Below are 21,810 nucleotides of genomic sequence, written 5' to 3' on the forward strand. Positions count from 1 at the left end.
GGGCAGTTAAATGTTATGGCTGATGTTCAGCAGGAGATCAATTGCATTTTCAACACAGGGAAGTAACGTATTTGCCCTCAAAAAGCATTTAGGTAATAAAATATTTCACATTACAAACTGGCTAGCAGGGGAAGGGGAGGCAGTAATTCCCAGGTAGGCTCAGTGCAGGAGTTGATCAAGGCGCTGCAACTCACACACACAAATCCAGGCTGCCAAGTCCAGAGGACTGGCATTGTCTTGCACATTTTGGCAGTTCACACTGTATAATTCAGGTTGAAAAAATAAAAAAATCCGCCTATCTTTCATTTCCTGTGTAATTAAGGAAAGCACCGACTTTGTGGCCTGTGTAATTACAGACCTGGGGGCCTGACCTCAGGCTGTCTATATCAGTGCCAAGAGAATCACTGGAAAAGTGAAAAATATCAGACAATCAACTGGTGGCTTTGTCACACAACTGGTTTATATGATTTCCTTCTGCCTGTCTCTTTCAAACTAGGGACAGAAGTTCTATTGCCCTGAAGTATCTGATTTGGCACCTGCACTCTACATCACTTGCACACATACCTGACAAGGACACTCTCGGGTGTCTGGCATTTTACACAAGCTGGCTGCCTCGTCAACCCAAACCTCATGATGACAGTTATTTCCTCTTGTGTTCCTACTTTATTGAGGAAATGGAGAGAAAAGGCATGTATTTTTACTTCAACTTCCCTCTGCCCATCTGCTAGTATATTCTCTAGGCCCATCCTTAATTCTGTCCCTCTTATTAGTTGTGTGACCTTGGACAAGTCATTTCACACCATCGAACCTCAGTTTGTCTTCTGTAAATAGGGGCGATTTGAAGGTGCACTTACATTTAGTGCCATAGGAAATTTGAACGAGGAGGACAAGGGTGTTGTGGTCACGCTGACTCTGCTGTCTCCTGAGGGAAGGAAAAAAGAGACACTTGCCCCTTTCTCCACCTCTCCACCCTGCATCCCATCTCAACTCACTCCCAGAGGGGAGAGAAGTGGAAATAGTCAATATATGAAATGCAGAGAATCTTTGGGGCCATGAACTCCCTTTCCCTTGGAAAAGACTATATTGAATGGGAAGATGTGAGAAGAAGAGAATTTTGGAGCTGGATGCATCTTCTGGCTGGACAGTGGCCCAGGCTGGTCAAAGAGAGTAGCCTCTGCCTCCTGCTTCTTGGTTCTGAGCCAGCCTGGAAGCGATCATGTCACCATTCTGTTCTCTCCCCTGAGAAGAAGGATACAGATTTCATCTTGTGCAAAACAATGATCTTTACTTTATTGTCGTCTCTTCAAGTTTTATCTGTCAGAAAACCTCCAGATTATGAAACCCAGAAAGAAAAAAAATAATCACAAAAGCAGAACCATCAACTTCATAATCCAAATATGCAAACCAAACAGGAGTTACAAAATCATAGCATTTCTCTATGACCTGGTTCCTGTAATTAAGGTAGAGAAAGGAACACTGGGGTGTGCTTTGAAGGTTTAATTTCTCATGTACAAATCTCTATGATATTGGGCTACTCAGTTTACCTTGAGAAGCCTTGGTAGTCTCACCTTTAAAATGGGTGAGATTATAGGTGTTCCCCTACTCCAATACTCTTGCCTGGAAAATCCCATGGATGGAGGAGCCTGGTAGGCTACAGTCCATGGGGTTGCTGAGGGTCAGCCACGACTGAGCGACTTCCCTTTCACTTTTCACTTTCATGCATTGGAGAAGGAAATGGCAACCCACTCCAATGTTCTTGCCTGGAGAATCCCAGGGACAGGGGAGCCTGGTGGGCTGCCGTCTATGGGGTCGCACAGAGTCGGACATGGCTGAAGTGACTTAGCAGCAGCAGCAGCAGCAGCAGCAGCATAGGTGTTCTGGGCTTCCCAGGTGTCTCAATAGTAAAGCCAATGCAGGAGACATAAGAGACACTGGTTTGATCCTTGGATTGGGAAGATCCTCTGGAGGAGGAAATGGGAACTCACTGTAGTATTCTTGCCTGACATAATCCCATGGACAGAGGAGCCAAGCGGGCTACAGTCTGTGGGGTCACAAAGCCTCAGACATGACTAAGCAACTGAGCACAGCACACAGGAGCTACTTAGGAACAAATGGAACACAGTTATACCTTATTTTTTGTTTTAAATTAAGTTTTAACTTTAGAATAGTTATAGATTTACAGAAAGATTATAAAGATAGTACAAACAGTTCTTTTGTATTCCACGTCAGTTTTCTCCAATTGTTAATGTCTTACATTAGTACATTTATCACAACTCATGAACCATTATTGATGCATTATTATCACTGAGGCCCATATTTTAATCAGATTTTCCCAAGTTTTTACTCAATGTCCTTTTTCTGACCCAGAAGCCCTATAGGATTAGGTGGAGTTGTCATGACTCCTTAGGTGTCTCTTGACTGTTATAGTTTTGCAGACTTTCCTTGTTTTGGTGACATTGACAGTTTTATAGAGAGCTGATCAGGTATTTTGTCAAAAGATACTCAGCTGGGATTTATCTGATATTTTTCAGAAGATTAGACAGGGCTTATGAGCTTTGGGGAGGAAGATCACAGAGGCAAAGTATAATTTTGCATTTCAGCATACCAACAGAACATATTATCAACATGACTTTTCACTGTTGACTTTGACCCCAGTCACCTGGCCAAGGTAGTGTTCATCAGGTTTCTCCACTGCTTTCCTCTTCTTCATATTGTCCTCATTGGAAGGAAGTCGCCATACATAGCCTACAGTTAAGGGATGGGGAGTGATGCTCTACTTCCCTGTGAGGGTAGTAACTATATAAAATATTTGGACTTCTTCTGTAAGGGAGATTTGTTCTGTTTCATTTAATTTTTGATTCAATCATTTATTTATGTCAGTATAGACTCTTGAATGATTATTTAATGTTTTGAGTTATAATCTAATATTCCCTTACTTATTGCATTGTTTAGTTTCAGTTTTGGCCATTGGGAGCTTTTTCAGGTTGGCTCCTATGTCACTTTGACATGTCCCGATCCTTTTGTATTTTTGAGCATCTCCTTACTTTATAGCCCTACAAGATGCTCCAGGCCAGTCTTAATATTTCCTTCCCTTGCCCTGGAATCTGCCATTTCTCAAAGGAACCCTGGTTTCTTTCTTTGGACAATGGAATTAGAAACTAAATTCTGGTTTGCTTATTACTATGAAGGTGTCATTGCTTCTAGTCTGTCTCTCTAGTGGAGAGAGGCACGTAGTATATCTATACATATGAACCTGTGTATATACATATTAATATATCTGTAGTTATTTCTCTGTCGATCTGTGCATGTATCTCCATCCATATCTATATCAAGCTAAACATGAGTTTGCACTATTGTCTCTGACTCTATTCCAGGGCCAGGGGGTTCATTCCAGCCTTCCTTCCTTGGTTGTCTGTATCCTCTCACTCAAACACTGAGAAATATGACTCATACCATATGCTGTTCATTTATTATTTTTTTAAACACATTATACATGAACAGGGATTTGAGAATTGTTAACTCACATAATGGGAAATGATTTCAACTAGAACACAGTGCTGTGTACAGTTCTTTTTGTCTTTAGACTTAACACTTCCACTCATTTCCAAAGTTACTTAGGTCAGCACCCTTATCCCTTACCCACTTCAGTGCAGGTATTTTGTACATTTGTAATACTGTTATTTCGTCACAGTCTGCCAGTTGGGGTTTGTGATCTACCAATCAATTAAAAAAAAAAGATTCATACTTTGTGCTGTCTGGTTCTGTGGATTTTGACAAACACACATTGCTGTGTATCCACCACTACTGTACCATAGAATAGTTACACGAGCCTAAGATAAGACATCCCCTGTGCTTCACCTATTCAATGTTATCTCCTCCCAAAACTTCTGACAACTACTCAGCTATTGTGTGTCTCTTGTCTTTTTCTGAACGTCATGGAAATTGAATCATACAGTGTGTATCCTTTGCAGACTAGTTTACTTCATAGCACATTCCTTTTTATCATTGAATTGCATTTTATTGCTGGCTGTACCACAGTTTGTTGATCCATTTGCCTCCCAAATAACGTCTAGGTTGTTTTCAGTTTGGGGGGATTATGAATAAAGCTGCTTTATTCGTATGATTATGAATAAATATTCATACATTCCATAAATAAACTGTATTTGACTGATTATGAATAAACATGTGTGTACAGGTTTTTGTGTAAAATAAGTTTTCAAATCAGTTGGGTAAATATCTAGGAGCACCATTGGTGGATTGTATGATAAAAGTATATTCAGCTTTCCAAGTGAGTGAGTGAAGTCACTCAGTCGTGTCTGACTGTGACCCCATGGACTGTAGCCTACCAGGTTACTCCATCCATGGGATTTTCCAGGCAAGAATACTGGAGTGGGTTGCCATTTCCTTCTGCAGGAGATCTTCCTGACCCAGGGATTGAACCCGGGTCTCCCACACTGTAGGCAGACACTTTACTGTCTGAGCCACCAGGTAAGTCCACTTTCCAAAGGACTGCCAAACTGTCAAAGTGGCTGTCCCAGTTTCCATTCCCTGCAGCAATGAATGAGAGTTTCTATTGCTTTGCATCCTCACTGGCAATTGGAATTGTTAGTTTTTTGGATTTCAGCCATGCTAAGATGTGTTAGTGGTATCTCGTTGTTTTGATTTACAACTCCGTAATGACCGATGATATTGGGTCTCTTTTCACATACTTATTTGCTATCTCTATGCCTTCTTTGGTGAGGTATTGGGTCAGATCTTTAATAGTTCTTTGTGTATTTTGGATACAAGTTATAACTTTGGATTTTCCTAAGAGTGTATTTTACAGAGCAAAATATTTTAATGTCAGTAAAAAAGTCAAAGTTATTCACGTTTCATTTCATGGATCATGTTCTTCTTTTTCAGGATTGTGTTGCCTACTATAGGTCTTTTGCTTGCTGTGTAAGTTTTAGAATTACCTTGACAATATCTAAAACCTTCCCTGAAGAAAGCCTTGCTAGGTATTTAATTTGGATTATGCTGAATCTACAGATCAAATTGAAAAGAACTGGTCTCATTACAATATTGTCCTATAATCCATTAACATGAACTAGCTCTCAATTTCTTTAGATCTAGCTTGATTTCTTTTATCAGTATTTTATTGTTTCTGTGCACAGATCCCACACATACTTTATTAAACTAATAATACCTTAGTATGTCATTTTGGGGTGCTATTATAAGTACTGTTTTCCTATAAAATCTAATGTGAATTTTGCATTGCTGGCATATAGGAAAGCATTTGACTTCTGTATATTGAGTTGTACCCTGCCATCTTCATATATTCACTCATTAGTTTCAGGGGTATTTTGTGAAGTATTTGTGGTTTCCTATAGACAATCATATATCTTTGAATGAAGGAATTATTGCTCTCCAGTCTCTACACATTTTATTCCTTGGTCTCATTTTATTGACCTAGTTAGAACTTCCAGTACAATGTTGAATAGGAGTGGTGAGAGAGGACATCCTTGTTTATTGCTTATCTTAGGGAGAAAGGATCCAGTCATTCTCCATTGAGTATCATTTAGCTATAGGTTTTTCATATATATATATACATATACATATATATATATACACTTTATTATGATAATAAAATTCCCTTCTAGTTCTAGATTTTTGAGAGTTTTTATCATAAAGTATGTAGAACTTTGTCATATGCATTGTCTGCATACATTAATAATCACATTGCCTTTCTTATTCAATCTGTTAATATGCTGACTTGAACTGATTGATTTATTAATGTTAAAACAGCTGTACATTCTAGGAATGAACTCCACTTAGTTACAATCCATTACAATCTCTTTATGTATTGTTGGATTCAATTTGCTAGTATTTTATTGAGAATTTTTACATCTATGTTCATGAGAAATGGTAGTATATGGTTTTCTTATCTTGAAATGTCTTATTATTTTGATATTAGGGCAATGCTTACCTCATAAGATGCATTGTGAAGTGTTCCCTCTTTTATTTTCTGGAAGAGATATTGTCAAATTGGTATTAAGTCTTCCTCAAGTTTTTGACAGAACATACAAGGATAACCATCTGGACCAGGTGTTCTTTATTTTTGGAAGGTTTTCAAGTACTAATTCAATTTATTTTAATGAATATAATACTTTCAGGTTATCTGTTTCTCATTGAGTTAATATTCATAATTTGTGCCTTCCAAAAAATTGGTTCATTTTATCTAAGTTATTAACTTTGTGTGGCTGTACAGTTGTTCACAGCTTTCCTGTACTATCTTTTTAATATCCATGGTGTCAGTACTGATGAACGTTTTTAAAATTCCTGATATTGGTAATTTGGGTCTCTCTTACTTGTATTCATTAGACTGACTAGAAAATTATCAATTTTATTCACCTTTTCAAAGAAGCACCTTTTAGCATTCTTGATTTTCCCTAATATTTTTCTGTTTTCAATTTCATGGATTTCTGACTTATTTTTTTATTATTCCCTTTCTTCTGCTTACTTTAGTTTAATTTGTTGTTCTTTCCCTATTTTTTTTCTTCCAATTTTATTTTATTTTTAAACTTTACATAATTGTATTAGTTTTGCCAAATATCAAAATGAATCCGCCACAGGTATACATGTGTTCCCCATCCCGAACCCTCCTCCCTCCTCCCTCCCCATACCATCCCTCTGGGCCGTCCCAGTGCACCAGCCCCAAGCATCCAGCATCATGCATTGAACCTGGACTGGCAACTCGTTTCCTACATGATATTTTACATGTTTCATTGCCATTCTCCCACATCTTCCCACCCTCTCCCTCTCCCACAGAGTCCATAAGACTGTTCTATACATCAGTGTCTCTTTTGCTGTCTCGTACACCGGGTTATTGTTACCATCTTTCTAAATTCCATATATATGCGTTAGTATACTGTATTTATGTTTTTCCTTCTGGCTTACTTCACTCTGTATAATAGGCTCCAGTTTCATCCACCTCATTAGAACTGATTCAAATGTATTCTTTTTAATGGCTGAGTAATACTCCATTGTGTATATGTACCACAGCTTTCTTATCCATTCATCTGCTGATGGACATCTAGGTTGCTTCCACGTCTTGGCTATTATAAACAGTGCTGCAATGAACATTGGGGTACACGTGTCTCTTTCCCTTCTGGTTTCCTCAGTGTGTATGCCCAGCAGTGGGGTTGCTGGATCATAAGGCAGTTCTATTTCCAGTTTTTTAAGGAATCTCCACACTGTTCTCCATAGTGGCTGTACTAGTTTGCATTCCCACCAACAGTGTAAGAGGGTTCCCTTTTCTCCACACCCTCTCCAGCATTTATTATTTGTAGACTTTTGGATCGCAGCCATTCTGACTGGTGTGAAATGGTACCTCATAGTGGTTTTGATTTGCATTTCTCTGATAATGAGTGATGTTGAGCATCTTTTCATGTGTTTGTTAGCCATCTGTATGTCTTTTTTGGAGAAATGTCTATTTAGTTCTTTGGCCCATTTTTTGATTGGGTCGTTTATTTTTCTGGAGTTGAGCTGTAGGAGTTGCTTGTATATTTTTGAGATTAGTTGTTTGTCGGTTGCTTCATTTGCTATTATTTTCTCCCATTCTGAAGGCTGTCTTTTCACCTTGCTAATAGTTTCCTTTGATGTGCAGAAGCTTTTAAGGTTAATTAGGTCCCATTTGTTTATTTTTGCTTTTATTTCCAATATTCTGGGAGGTGGGTCATAGAGGATCCTGCTGTGATGTATGTCGGAGAGTGTTTTGCCTATGTTCTCCTCTAGGAGTTTTATAGTTTCTGGTCTTACGTTTAGATCTTTAATCCATTTTGAGTTTATTTTTGTGTATGGTGTTAGAAAGTGGTCCAGTTTCATTCTTTTACAAGTGGTTGACCAGATTTCCCAGCACCACTTGTTAAAGAGATTGTCTTTAATCCATTGTATATTCTTGCCTAACCCTATTTTTTTTTTAAATACAATAAGGCATTATTTATTGAGGTCTTAAGTCTCAGCCCTGGACTTTGATGGGATGAGGCATTTGAAAACAGGTTGGAGGAGACAAAACAAAGCCAAGGGACCTTGAGGCCACTACCTAGGCAAGGACTTAGACATCCTAAAGGAACCCAGATCTGGATACTGGGCTGCAGGAAGGGAACATTCCTGGGAGGTTCCGATTTCTGGGCAGGAGCATAGAGCTGCTCTGTGTGAGGGTGGGGGATTGGGAGGAGGGGAGAGGGAGAGGTGCCACAACTACTTTGGTTTGCATCTTCAACTAATCTCTCTTCCGTTTGCAAGCTCATCTCAACATGCCTTACCCAGCAGGAACACTGGTTCTCCTTCTGGTCCTCTCCTTTCACACATTCCCCTGCCTACTATTCCCCTGCCTACCAGTTATTAGCTTCTCCCCCAGTCACTGCCATAGCACTCATCCCTCCTTCTTCACACTAATTGCACCCAAGAGACACTTTGCTAGGAAACCAGACCTTATCACTCAGATAACCCCAAGACCAAGGACCCTTGGATTCTTCTGCCCCCCTGGAAGAAGCTGGATGAGGGAATGGGGTGAGAATGGAGATGAGATAACCAGTACAGAGGTCTGCAACCCTCCAACAAAAACCCTACAAACAAGTCCCAAGCAAACAAGGACCCAGACCGTTTCCAGCCCTACTCATTTCTTTCTCTGGTCTGGCCATCCTCCACTTTATCCTCTTCCTTAATAGTCTGGGAGTCTGGACCAAAGTGTTCAGGCTGTGGGCAGATCCCATCTGTAGCTGCCCCATATTTCATAGCTGCAATCTCCATCTCCTTCATGCTATTTGCACCATCATCCTCATCAGTCTCTCTGGCTGTAGTCAGTCCATTGACTCTGACCTTACACTTTCTTTGCATGATGAGAGAGGCCATCACCTTCAGAGCAGCCCTATCACTCCTCTGGAAGTGGTGAAACATGGTCTGTAGCTGCTGACTCACCTGGGGCAGACTCCCACCCCCCACAACTGTATTAAACTCATTTTTCATTAGCTCCCTGAGGAAGTCCTTCACCTCATCTAGCTCCAAGTCAGAATTGTGGAAGAAGTACTCCTCCACTGCACTCCCCAGCCATTCAGCCTTCTCCCAGCTGTGCACAAAGCCATTCTCCACAGCGATCTGCAAGGTGGGCCAGGCCTCCAGCGATGTGCAGACCGCAGTCCCTAAGAGCCTCTTTCTTTATTTCTTAAAATAGAAATGGGTTATTAATTTTAGATCATTCTTCTTTTCTAATATTTGCATGTAATTCTATAAGTGTCCCTCTAAATATTATTTTAACTCTATCACAAAGTTTGATAGGTTGTATTTTCATTCTCATTTAGTTCAATATGTTGAGACTTGTTCTTTGCCCCATGGTTTATTTAGAAGTGTGTATTTTAATTTCCAAACATGGGGATTTTCCAGCCCTCTTTCTTTTATTGATTTGTAGTTTAATTACAGTTTTGTCAGAGAATATACTTTGTATGATTTCTATTCTTTTAGATTTCTTAAGGTATGTTTTATGACCTAGAATGTAGTCTGCCTTGGTGAATGTTTCATGTGAACCTCCGAAGAATGTCTATTCTGTTGTTGGATGGATTATGCTATAAATGTCACTTAGATCAAGTTGATTGATAGTACCCTTCAGGCCATCCATATCTTTATTGATTTTCTGCTTGCTGGATCTATCAATTAATGACACAGGAGTTGAAATCTCCAACTGTAATGGTGGACTATTTCTCCTTCAAGTTCTATCATTTTGCTTCATGGATTTTGATGCTCTGTTGTTAGGTACATAAATGTTAAGGACTGCTATGTGTCTTTGTAAAAGTAACTTGTTTACCATTATATAATGTCCCTCATTATCCCCTGTTAATCTTTTTTATTTTGAAGTATGCTTTGTCTAAATTTAAGATAGCCCTCCAGCTTTCTTTTGATTAGTGTTGGCATGATGTTGTTTTCTCCATCTTTACTTTTCACTGACTATGAATCTTCATAATTAAAGTGGGTTTCTTGTACACAGCATGTACTTTGGTTTTGTGTTTTGTTGTTGCTATTGTTGTGTCCTATCCATTCTGACAACCTCTGCCTTGGACTGGTATAGGTAGAGAATTCACATTTAGAGTAATTAATGATCTATCATCTTTGTGACTGCTTTCTATTCATTACTTTCAATTTTTTCTTTGATTCTTTCTGTCTCTTTCTTGTTTCTCCTATTTTAATTGAACATTTTTTATGATTATAGTTTAGATCCTTTTCTGATTAAAAAAAAACATGTATTTCATTTTTTTAAAATTTTAGTGTTAAAATATGACTTACAATATACATTTTAAAATAATATATGCCCACCCTCAATTGGAACAATAGACTGGACATGGAACAACAGACTGGTTCCATATAAGAAAAGGAGTATGTCAACACAGTATATTGGCACCTTGCTTATTTAACTTATATGTAGAGTAAATCATGTATGTAGGTGTACTATACATATATGTACTGTACTTATATGTAGATGTGCTTTACATATATGCACTATACTTATATGTAGAGTATATCAGCTGGGCTGGATGAAACACAAACTGGAATCAAGATTGCTGGGAGAAATATCAATAACCTCAGATATGCAGAGGACACCACCCTTATGGCAGAAAGTGAAGAGGAACTCAAAAGCCTCTTGATGAAAGTGAAAGAGGAGAGTGAAAAAGTTGGCTTAAAGCTCAACATTCAGAAAACGAAGATCATGGCATCTGGTCCCATCACTTCATGGGAAATAGATGGGGAAACAGTGGAAACAGTGTCAGACTTTATATTTTTGGGCTCCAAAATCACTGCAGATGGTGACTGCAGCCATGAACTTAAAAGACGCTTACTCCTTGAAAGGAAAGTTATGACCAACCTAAACAGTATATTAAAAAGTAGAGACATTACTTTGCCAGCAAAGGTCTGTCTAGTCAAAGCTATGGTTTTTCCAGTAGTCATGTACAGATGTAAGAGTTGGACTATAAAGAAAGCTGAGTGCTGAAGAACTGATGGTTTTGAACTGTGGTGTTGGAAAAGACTCTTGAGAATCCCTTGGGCTGCAAGGAGATCCAACCAGTCCATCCTAAAGGAAATCAGTCCTGAATATTCAGTGGAAGGACTGATGCTAAAGCTGAAACACTAATACTTTGGCCACCTGATGCAAATAACTGACTTCTTTGAAAAGACCCTGATGCTGGAAAAGATTGAAGGCAGAAGGAGAAGGGGACCACAGAGGATGAAATGGTTGGATGGCATCACTGACTCAATGGACATGAGTTTGAGTAAACTCCGGGAGTGGTGAGGGACAGGGAGGCCTGGCATGCTGCAGTCCATGGGGTCTCAAAGAGTTGGACACGACTGAGCAACTGAACTGAACTGAACTGAACCCTCAAATGACATTATATCAATTCTCATAAAATTAGTGGAGTATTCTTAGTTCCTTCATTCTTTGTTTTGTGATATTGCAGCCATATACTTATTCGTTTGTTATAAACAATTGATGCTGTAATTGCTTTAAACGAACATTTGTGCATGCGCATTAAGACACTTCAACCATGTCCAACTCTTTGTGACCCTATGGATTGTAGTCCTCCAGGCTCCTTTGTCTGTGGGACGCTCTAGGCAAGAATACTGGAGTGGGTTGCCATGCTTTCCTCCAGAGGATCTTCCTGACACAGAGATGGAGCTCAAGTATGCTACAGCCCCTACATTGCAGGTGGATTCTTTACTGCTGAGCCAAAATATATGTTGGGTACAGGAAACTGACTTTAATTATGAAGATTCATAATCAGTGAAAAGTAAAAATGGAGAAGCCCAAACAAGCATTTATCTTTTACCAATTAAGAATAAGAAAAATGCTTCATTTTATTTTACTTTCATTTATTTATTTATTTTATGACACTTTTTCTTTCTTAACTCATAGTTTCTGTTTAATATCATCTTATCCGGTGGAAATAACTTATTTTAACATTTCTTACAGACAAGATAACTGTTAAGAGTAAATTTGTCTTATTTTTTGTTCATATGACAATATCTATTTCTCCTTTATTTTTGAAGGGTAATTTTCCTGGACATAGAAGTCAAGTTTAATGAGTTTTTTTAGCTTTTTATTTATTGACATGTTGTCCATATACCATGAATTTACCAGTTAAAATGTACAATTCATTGATTTGTAATTTATGCATAGGTTACATAACCATAACCGCTACCATATTCTAGAATATTTTCATCACTCCAGTGGGAAACGCTATACAGTTGGCAGACATTTTCCATTTCTCCTTTCATCTGGCCCCTCACATCCACTACTCTATTTTCTGTCTTTAGAGAATTACCTAATCTTGGACATATTCATTTATATGAACAGAATAATGCAATATGCAGCCTTTTGTGCCTGGCTTCTTTTAATTAACATAATCATTTCAGAGGTATAGCATGTTATAGCATGTATCAGAGCTCCATTCATTTTATGGTCAAATAATATTACATTGCACGTTTTATTTATTTGATCACCAGTTGGTGGACATTTGAGTTGCTTCAACTTTTTGACTATTAGAAAGAGGACTGTTATAAACATCCATGTTCAAGTCCTTGGATAAACATTTTTTTCATTCTTTTTGGTGTATACCTAGGAGTGGGATTGCTGGGTCATATAGTAACCCAATGTTTAACTTTTTAAGCAACTTCCAAAGTGTTTTCCACCAGGGCTATACTATTTTGTATTCCCATAAATGGTGTATGAAAGTTCAAATTTTTTCACATCTTCATCACACTTGTTCTTGTCTGTTCTCACTAGAGCCATCATCTTGGTGTGCAGTGCTTAGTTGTCATCTGTATATCTTTATTTAGTGAATTTCCTGTCCAAATCTTTTGTCCATTTTTTTGCATTGTTGCCTTTCATATATTTTACCAGATTCTTAAGTTTTTCATACTTAAATGTTATTGTTAATGTTACTATTTTATTTTAATTTTCAATTGTCTATCCTACTATATAGAAAATAATTAATTGGATTTCATATATCAACTGTATATCTTGCAACATTGCTTAAATTACTTCTTAGTTTTTGTTATTTGTTGTTGTTGTAGATTTCATTGGATATTCTACACTGATGTCGCCTGCAAATAAAAACGGTTTAATTTTTTTCCAAACTGGATAACTTCTCATACATTTTCTAATATGATTTCAGGGACAGAAATTCAGTACAATGAGAGTGGACACCTTTTTGTTATTTTGATCTTAGAAGAAAAGCACTCAGTCTTCTACTTAGACAGTCAATTCCTAGGAAGGTTGATAAGAAGTTCAGGGTCCCCAAGGAGGAAAAAGGGATCCAGGTTCTCAAGGAAGAGAAAAGGACAAACATTTTTTTCTACATTGCTTTGTCTTAGTTAATATAACAATGTATCCTGCTCAAGGATATGTTTCTCTTAAACAAGAACCTTCTGACTAACCTTGTTATCTTAAAACTTGTATACTGCAGGAGTGGGTCTGGTAAGATCTTTCTATTGTTAGTTTTAATCCTATCATCTTAAAATGTAAATTGTGAGAGTGGGTCTAGATCTTTACAATCTTGAGACATCCTTTTGGTTTATTGTAATAACCAATTGAAAAAGTATATAACTCCCTTTTCTAAGAGTAGCGAGTGGGGCACTCTTTGTCTCCCTTCTGATGTCTATGTCAGAAGCTCTCTCTGTCCTCTTGCACTTTAATAAAACTCTGTTACACAGAAGCTCTTGAGTGGTCAAGTCTGGTCCCTGGACCTAAAGCTAAATCTTCTTCTTTGGAGATCACGAATCTGACATCACTCTCCATAATCTATCTTCTTGGGGGCTCGTCTGGGATCTTCAGGACAAGGTAAGAACGTTCAGAGCTCTAGCCTCCCTGATTTCTCAGTATATACGTTTTCTGCTTTACTTTACTAACTCTTTGGTGTGCTTGTGTGAATGAATGACATGCCCTGCGTGAAGCAATTGATGAGTCCTGTTCTGCGGTTTTGAGGTGCCTTGTAATGACTGAAGGCAGCCCCCAAAAGGAGAGCCTTGTCAGGGGTTTATATGGACCTGCCAATGCCAAGAGACACCCAAGGTCCCTGTGAAGGGAGTGGCCAGAAATGGGCAAAGCGTGTGGTCCAAACTTTATTTTTTTGATCACCTTTTCCTGGTCTGTTTGACCATTTCATAATTGCATGGGGAATTAGAACTACTAACCTACTCTGTCAGATCATAGACTTCCAAGGGACTTGTGATCCATGAAGTTACTGTATACTTTTACTTAGACCCCTTGTATAGAAGTGCCTAGCCTTGCTAGGAGCCAAAAGTTACAAGAGCACGTTTGGGAGTGAGGCGGGGCTCTAGCTCCAGGAACGTCTCTCAGGCTAGAGGTCCATCTCTTGGCTGCCTGCTTCAAGGGCCAGCAACCTAAAAGTGAGTCTTTGTCATGGCTGTGCTTCTGATCTGTGTGGATACAAGCATCGCTGGTAACCATGAGGTTTTTGAGGACACAGATAGGGAACTGCAGGACCTGGTTAGATTGGAAGTGCAGTGGGCTTCTTCCTTTGGTAGTGCTAGCTCTTAACAGACCAGAGAAAGCTCTCGAATGGCCTCTGTCTCAACTTTTTAGATATTTCTTTTGTGAAAGCTGTGGAAATGAACTGGAAGCATTGACCCTAGTAGCTTGAGGACAAAAATCACTTTTTCCTCACTGGCTGACCTCATATATACTGCTGTGGTGACACTCATAAGGGACATCTTGGTTGTTGTTCACCCCTTTATGACTCACCACTTCTACTATGGTCAGGACGGTACTCAGGAATGTGCATGGGCACATGTAAGATGGATGCTTCCCCTAGTAGTCCTAGCTTGGGAAACATTCTGGAAATCTACTCTGTGCCAACCTGAGTGGCATCAGAAGAAAAGGGCAAATTAAACAAAGGTCGTGGTGGTAAGGAACTGAAAATCAATCTGGGATGCCATCAGGTCTACGTTGATGCATCTCCACCCTTCCTCAGTGGTAGAACCAGGAGGGATGAGTAAGGTGCCTGCGTCGGTAAGGGAAAGACTAAGTCTGGCCAGGGAAGGAAAGCTTTGGTGGAAAGTCTGTCTACACCCCCATCTAAAGCAGAGAGGGACACCTCCAGTGGAAAGAAGCCATGGCTGTGGATGCCACTTTTTTCTCTCTTACAGACGGGAGCTACAAGTTCCAGAACCAATCCTTTAAAAAGTATTTTTAAAAAACTGGGACAAGTTTGATCCTCCGAACTTAAAAAGACATGCCTGATATTCTGTGATACTGAATGGCCACAATATCCTTTGTGATACAGGAAACACTGGCCAGCTGAAGGGTCTCTTAATTATAATACTGTTTTACAATTAGACCGGTTCTGTAGAAAACAAGAGAAATGGATAGAAGTGCCATATGTGTTGCTCTTTATCTCTCTGCAAGACATGCCAGACTTATGTCCTAAGGGTACAGATTTGAGTGTGAAACCTACAGCAGCTGCCTCCTGTCCTCTTACTTTGCCCCTGTATTTGGGGTTCCCAACTGAACAGGCTGAGAATAGGGGCACCCTTTCAGGAGGGGTTGCCTCGGTCTTGGTAGAAATGCAAGGAGTACCAATTGTGGTCAACACTATCTAGAGGATCCAGAAAAGTTCATAGAAGCCTTTATGGAACTAATTTTACTTTATGACCTTTCTTGGAGAAATGTAATGTATGCCTTGGGGCAGACGCTGATTCCTGACTCAAAAACTCAAGTTTTAGGGGAAGCTACTCTTTTTGGTGTTGGTGATGGACAGGGAAGCCTCGTGTGCTGCATTCCATGGGGTCACAAAAAGTCAGACACGACTGAGTGACTGAACTAACTGAAATGCTTTTGGAGATGAATGACTTAAGCGTGAGGCAAGGAAAAAGAGGGAACATGAAATAGCCCTCCTTCTTACTGGGAGCCAAACAGTTTCAATAACAGAGCCGGTTTGCTGGATGTATTCTTGAAGGACCTAAGCAAGCACGTGCTAAGACTTTAAACTATGCTAAATTGGCTGACATAGAACAGGGAGAGAAGGAAACTCCTGGTAAATTCCTATATTGACTATGGGAGGCTCTCCATAAGTTTACTGACGTTGATTCTGAAAGTCAGAGGGAAAAATAATCTTGAAAGATAGATTTCTCACTCAGTCGGCTCCAGATATCTGCTGTAAGCTACTAAAACAGGCATCAGACCAAATCAGTCTTTAGAAAAACTGTTGCAGCTAGCTCAGATACTATATTATGGTAGAGAATATGAGGAGGAAAATAAGAGCCAATAAATAAATAAATAAATAAATAACCAGGCAATAGACTGAAGCCCCAACAATGGCTGTTTGACCTGCTCTGAAACAGCCTGAGGAAAAATATCCAGAGGAAGCCAGGTGAAAAGGGATGGACTTGTTATTACTGTGGAAAGGATGGGCATCTCAAGTGGGATTGCCTTCAGGCATCTAAGATGCCCCAGCTCCTTGTCTGGTCTGCAAAGGACCATATTGGAGAAGAGACTGCCCTCCAAGGTGTAGGCTCCAGGGGTCAGACTCTCAAGACAATTGGGACTGAAGGTGCCCCAGGGTCCCCACAACAACCTCCCATCCTAATTACACTTGAGGAACCCTGGGTTTTAATTACTGTGGAGGGGGTACCAATCAGTCAATTTCTTTTGGACACTGGAGTAACTTTCTCTGTGCTCACTGAAGCCCCTGATCTGCTTTCTTTCCAATCCACTACTATAATGGGACTGTCTGGATGAGTCAAATGTTATTATTTTAGTTGTCCTTTAAGCTGCAACTAGGACTCTGTACTACTTTCTTGAGTTTCTAATCATGCCAAAGTCTACCTCACCCCTTCTGGGGAGGGATACACTGAGCAAGGTCCAGGCCTCTGTTTTCATGAATATGGAGCCTGCTCTTTCTCTCCCCTTAATTGAACAAAATGTAAATCCTAGAGTGTGGACTGATGGAAAAACTGGGTAGAACACAAAATGCTGTGTCTATCATTATCAAGCTCAATGACCCTCACCTATTTTCACATCAAAAGCAGTATCCATTAAATCCTGAGGTTAAGGGTTAAAATCCATCATTTAAAATTTAAAGGAACAGGGGCTATTAATTTCCTGTAATAATCCATCCAACACTCCTATTTTGGGTGTGAAAAAGTCAAATGATAAATGAAGACTTGCTCAAGATATACAAATAATAGGTGCCTAATCCTTATACTTTATTGTCTGAAATTCCTAAACAAGCCAAATATGACTTTAAGACAATTGAGAGGATTTTGGGGATCACAGGCTATTGCTGCATTTGGATTCTGGGTTATGGGGAACTTGCCTGGCTTTTATATAAACTTATAACTGAAACTCAGCAGGGCCAAACCAACAAGCTGGTTTGGTCCCCCAAGCCTCAAAAGGCTTTTAAGACTCTTCAAACTGCTCACTTGCAGGCTCCAACTTTGAGCTTGCCTACAGGATCGGAGTTTAGTTTTAGTGAAAAAAGGCTATGGCCACATTTCTTAAGGGAAATCGCTGCTATTGTTTTGCTAATGCCTAAAGCTCATAAGTTTACTAATGGACAAAATCTTACTCTACTGACTTCTCATGAATGGGATCTTAAACTCTAAAGTTCAGAGCAACAATGCTCTTTCTTTAAAGTTACTGTAACTCAAGGGGTGTCAAAAGCTCTAGGAATAAAATATCACTTACACTGTTTCTGGAGATCCCAATCTTCAGAAAGGGTTGAAAAGGCTAATGACATTATTAAGAGGCATCTGTGTAAGCTAACTCAGGAAACACAAGACAGTTGGTTTAAAGTTTTACCCATAGCTCTAACAAGGGCTTGAACTGTTCCTAAGAAGGGATTGTCTCTATGGTAGACCGTTTTTGTGCACAGATATTGTCATAGATATCATAGATCCTTCATAGATCCTGAAGCCTTGAAATTAACTATGTGACTAAACTTTTAGCTTTTCAATAGACATTCCCAGGAGGCTAACTCCTGACCCAGCCTTTGAGTCAAACAAGCTGCTGTTTGAGACAGGCACCAAGGTCCTGATAAAAACATTGGGATCTGGAGGGCAATCTTTTAAGGCCCTCTGGGAAGGCCCTTACCAGTTTATTCTTTCTTCTCCCACAGCTGTCAAGGTGCCAGGAATTGATTCCTGGGTGCACCACACTTGAGTTAAAAGCTGGCACCCTGACCAAAACTAAAACAATGTTATTTCATGTCTTTATCCTCTATGCATTCACCTTTTACTTTTCAAATAGACCTGATAATCTATGTGGGCCTGCATCTGCTGACTCCAAAAGTCCTGAGTCTGCCATTTGACATTCAAGACAATGCCTTCCTGTCGTAGGCTCATTCTTATGCTGCATTCCATAATTGGTCTAATTGCTGGGTCTTCGGAGTGCTCCCCTCATCATCAATTAAAGGTTTCACATGGCGGGTTTCTCTGCTTCAAGGGAAGGACTTTCTTCAACTCTGCATATACCTTCACCAACACCAATCAAATGTGACGTCTCTTCTTGATCTGATGACATCTAACAGTCCTAAGATGGACTGATGTAACTATGGACATAATGTAACTTTTAATTTTGATTATATTTTAACTTGGTTTAATGACTATTTCACCTTACATCTGTAACTGTATAACGGGATTTGTTTCTAACCGTTTGAAAGCTTCTAAGTTACAAATGGTTGTTCAAGTTCCTATGAGTGCTACAGCCTCCTTCAACTATTATTTGGGACCCCTGAATCAGAGATCCTCAATATGAGGGTTAGAAGAATATGTTGCTTCAAAAATTTAGGGACAATGCCCCTCAGCAGCAGGAAGTAATTATGGAATGAAAACAATGCCCCTCTCCCTTGGTAAAATAATTCTCCTAAAAGAAAAGGGGGGAATGAGAGAGTCAATTCCTAGGTAGGTTGATAAGAAGTCCAGGGTCCCCAAGGAGGAGAAAGGGGCCCAGGGCCCTCGAGAAGTAGAAAGGAGTCTGAGGCTCTCAAGGAGGAGAAAAGGACAAACATTTTTTTTTTTTTCTGCATTGCTTTGTATCTTGCTCAAGGATATGTTTCTCCTTAACAAAAACCTTCTGACTAATCTTGTTATCTTAAAACTTGTATACTGTGGGAGTGTGTCTGGTAAGATCTTTCTATTGTTAGTTCTAATCCTGTCATCTTAAAATGTAAATTGTGTGAGTGGATCCAGTAAGATCTTTTACATCCTTGAGACATCCTTTTGATTTATTGTAATAACCAATTGAAAAAGTATATAACTCCCTTTTCTAAGAGTAGCAGTGGGGCACTCTTTGTCCCCCTTCTGATGTCTATGTCAGAAGATTTCTCTGTTCTCTCCCACTTTAATAAAACTCTGCTGCACGAAAGCTCTTGAGTGATCAAGCCTGGTCCCTGGTAAGTGTGATGTTAGTTATACTGTTTATCTTCATCAGTTTGAGGAGGTTTTCTGTTTCTAGTTTGCTGAGAGTTTTTATACACAATGTGCTCAGTCACTTAGTCATGTCAAACTCTTTGTGACCCCATGGACTGTAGCCCTCCAGGCTCCTCTGTCCATGGGGATTCTCCAGGCAAGAATACTAGAGTGGGTTACCATGCCTCCACCAGAGGATCTTCCCAGTCCAGGAATTGAACCCAGATCTCCCGCATGGCAGGCAGATTCTTTACCATATGAGCCACCAGGGAAGCCCAGGAATACTGGAGAGGGTAGCCTATCCCTTCTCCAGCAGATCTTCCCAATAGAGGAAGATGTTAGACTTTATCAAATTATTTTTCTGCATTTATTGTGATGACCCTACAGCTTTTCATTTTTAGTTCTTTTTGTTCATTTCTGTTCAGTCTCTCAGTCATGTCCAATTCTTTACGACCCCAGGGACTGCAGCATGCCAGGCTTCCCAATATATTACCAACTTCCAGAGTTACTAAAATGCATGTCCATGGCTGGTGCCATCCAACCATCTCAGCATTTGTCATCCCCTTCTCTTTCTACATTCAATCTTTCACTGGATCAAGGCATTTTCTAATGAGTCACTTCTTCACATCAGTTGGTCTAAATATTGGAGCTCAGCTTCAGTACCTATTTAGTTCTTTAGTAAGATGAACTACACAGAATGATTTTCAAATGTTTAACCAATCCTGCATTCTTGGGGGTTGGGGGACAAAACTCAATATATCATGGTGTGTCATACTTTGTATATATTGATGGACTTAGTGCTTCATTCTGGACACATTCTACTGCCACCTCTTCAAGTGCACAGTTTACACCAGCTTCCCTGTTTAATCTGTCATCTATTCTATCCACTGTTTTTGTCAACTGACGTGACAGCTTTCATATCTATAAGATCAATTTAGGTCTACTTTATGGTTTTCAGGTTTCTATTTAACTTTCAGTTCAGTTCAGTCCAGTCGCTCAGTCGTGTCTGACTCTTTGCGACCCCATGAATCACAGCACGCCAGGCCTCCCTGTCCATCACAACTCCCGGAGTTCACCCAGACTCAAGTCCATCGAGTCAGTGATGCCATCCAGCCATCTCATCCTCTGTCGTCCCCTTCTCCTTCTGCCCCCAATCCCTCCCAGCATCAGAGTCTTTTCCAATGAGTCAGCTCTTTGCATGAGGTGGCCAAAGTACTGGAGTTTCAGCTTCAGCATCATTCCCTCCAAAGAAATCCCAGGGCTGATCTCCTTCAGAATGGGCTGGCTGGATCTCCTTGCAGTCCAAGGGACTCTCAAGAGTCTTCTCCAACACCACAGTTCAAAAGCATCAATTCTTCGGCACACAGCTTTCTTCACAGTCCAACTCTCACATCCACACATGACCACAGGAAAAATCATAGCCTTGACTAGATGGACCTTTGTTGGTAAAGTAATGTCTCTGCTTTTGAATATGCTATCTAGGTTGGTCATAACTTTCCTTCCAAGGAGTAAGCGTCTTTTAATTTCATGGCTGCAATCACTATCTGCAGTGATTTTGGAGACCCAAAAAATAAAGTCTGACACTGTTTCCACTGTTTCCCCATCTATTTCCCATGAAGTGATGGGACCGGATGCCATGATCTTCATTTTCTGAATGTTGAGCTTTAAGCCAACTTTTTCACTCTCCACTTTCACTTTCATCAAGAGGCTTTTTAGTTCCTCTTCACTTTCTGCCATAAGGGTGGTGTCATCTGCATATCTGAGGTTATTGATATTTCTCCCCACAATCTTGATTCCAGCTTGTGTTTCTTCCAGTCCAGTGTTTCTCATGATGTACTCTGCATATAAGTTAAGTAACCAGGGTGACAATATACAGCCTTGACGAACTCCTTTTCCTATTTGGAACCAGTCTGTTGTTCCATGTTCAGTTCTAACTGTTGCTTCCTGACCTGCATACAGATTTCTCAAGAGGCAGATCAGGTGGTCTGGTATTCCCATCTCTTTCAGAATTTTCCACAGTTGATTGTGATCCACACAGTCAAAGGCTTTGGCATAGTCAAGAAAGCAGAAATAGATGTTTTTCTGGAACTCTCTTGCTTTTTCCATGATCCAGTGGATGTTGGCAATTTGATCTCTGGTTCCTCTGCCTTTTCTAAAACCAGCTTGAACATCAGGAAGTTCATAGTTCACGTATTGCTGAAGCCTGGCTTGGAGAATTTTGAGCATTACTTTACTAGCATGTGAGATGAGTGCAATTGTGCGGCAGTTTGAGCATTCTTTGGCATTGCCTTTCTTTGGGATTGCAATGAAAACTGACCTTTTCCAGTCCTGTGGCCACTGCTGAGTCTTCCAAATTTG

General features: G+C 39.8%; 1 protein-coding gene across 1 annotated transcript; it reads right to left on the bottom strand.

The window, feature by feature from the left end:
* Positions 1–8,613: 8,613 nt before the first annotated feature.
* LOC133242208 (pre-rRNA-processing protein TSR2 homolog) lies at positions 8,614–14,828 on the bottom strand. The gene is made up of 2 exons (XM_061408328.1): positions 14,789–14,828; positions 8,614–9,179 (listed from the first exon to the last, which is right to left on the bottom strand). The coding sequence occupies exons 1-2, from the start codon at positions 14,826–14,828 to the stop codon at positions 8,653–8,655; spliced, it is 567 nt and encodes a 188-aa protein (XP_061264312.1). The 3' UTR covers positions 8,614–8,652.
* Positions 14,829–21,810: the final 6,982 nt, after the last annotated feature.

This window comes from Bos javanicus, chromosome X (genome assembly GCF_032452875.1).
Source record: "Bos javanicus breed banteng chromosome X, ARS-OSU_banteng_1.0, whole genome shotgun sequence".
Taxonomy (NCBI): domain Eukaryota; kingdom Metazoa; phylum Chordata; class Mammalia; order Artiodactyla; family Bovidae; genus Bos; species Bos javanicus.

Bases quoted from the DNA above. Each gene is read 5' to 3' on its own strand.
- LOC133242208 (XM_061408328.1), bottom strand. From the start codon at position 14,828: ATGCACATTCCTGAGTACCGTCCTGACCATAGTAGAAGTG. The intron at 9,180-14,788 runs GTGAGTCATAAA...AGAGGCTCTTAG, and splicing joins TCCTGACCATAGTAGAAGTG to GGACTGCGGTCTGCACATCG.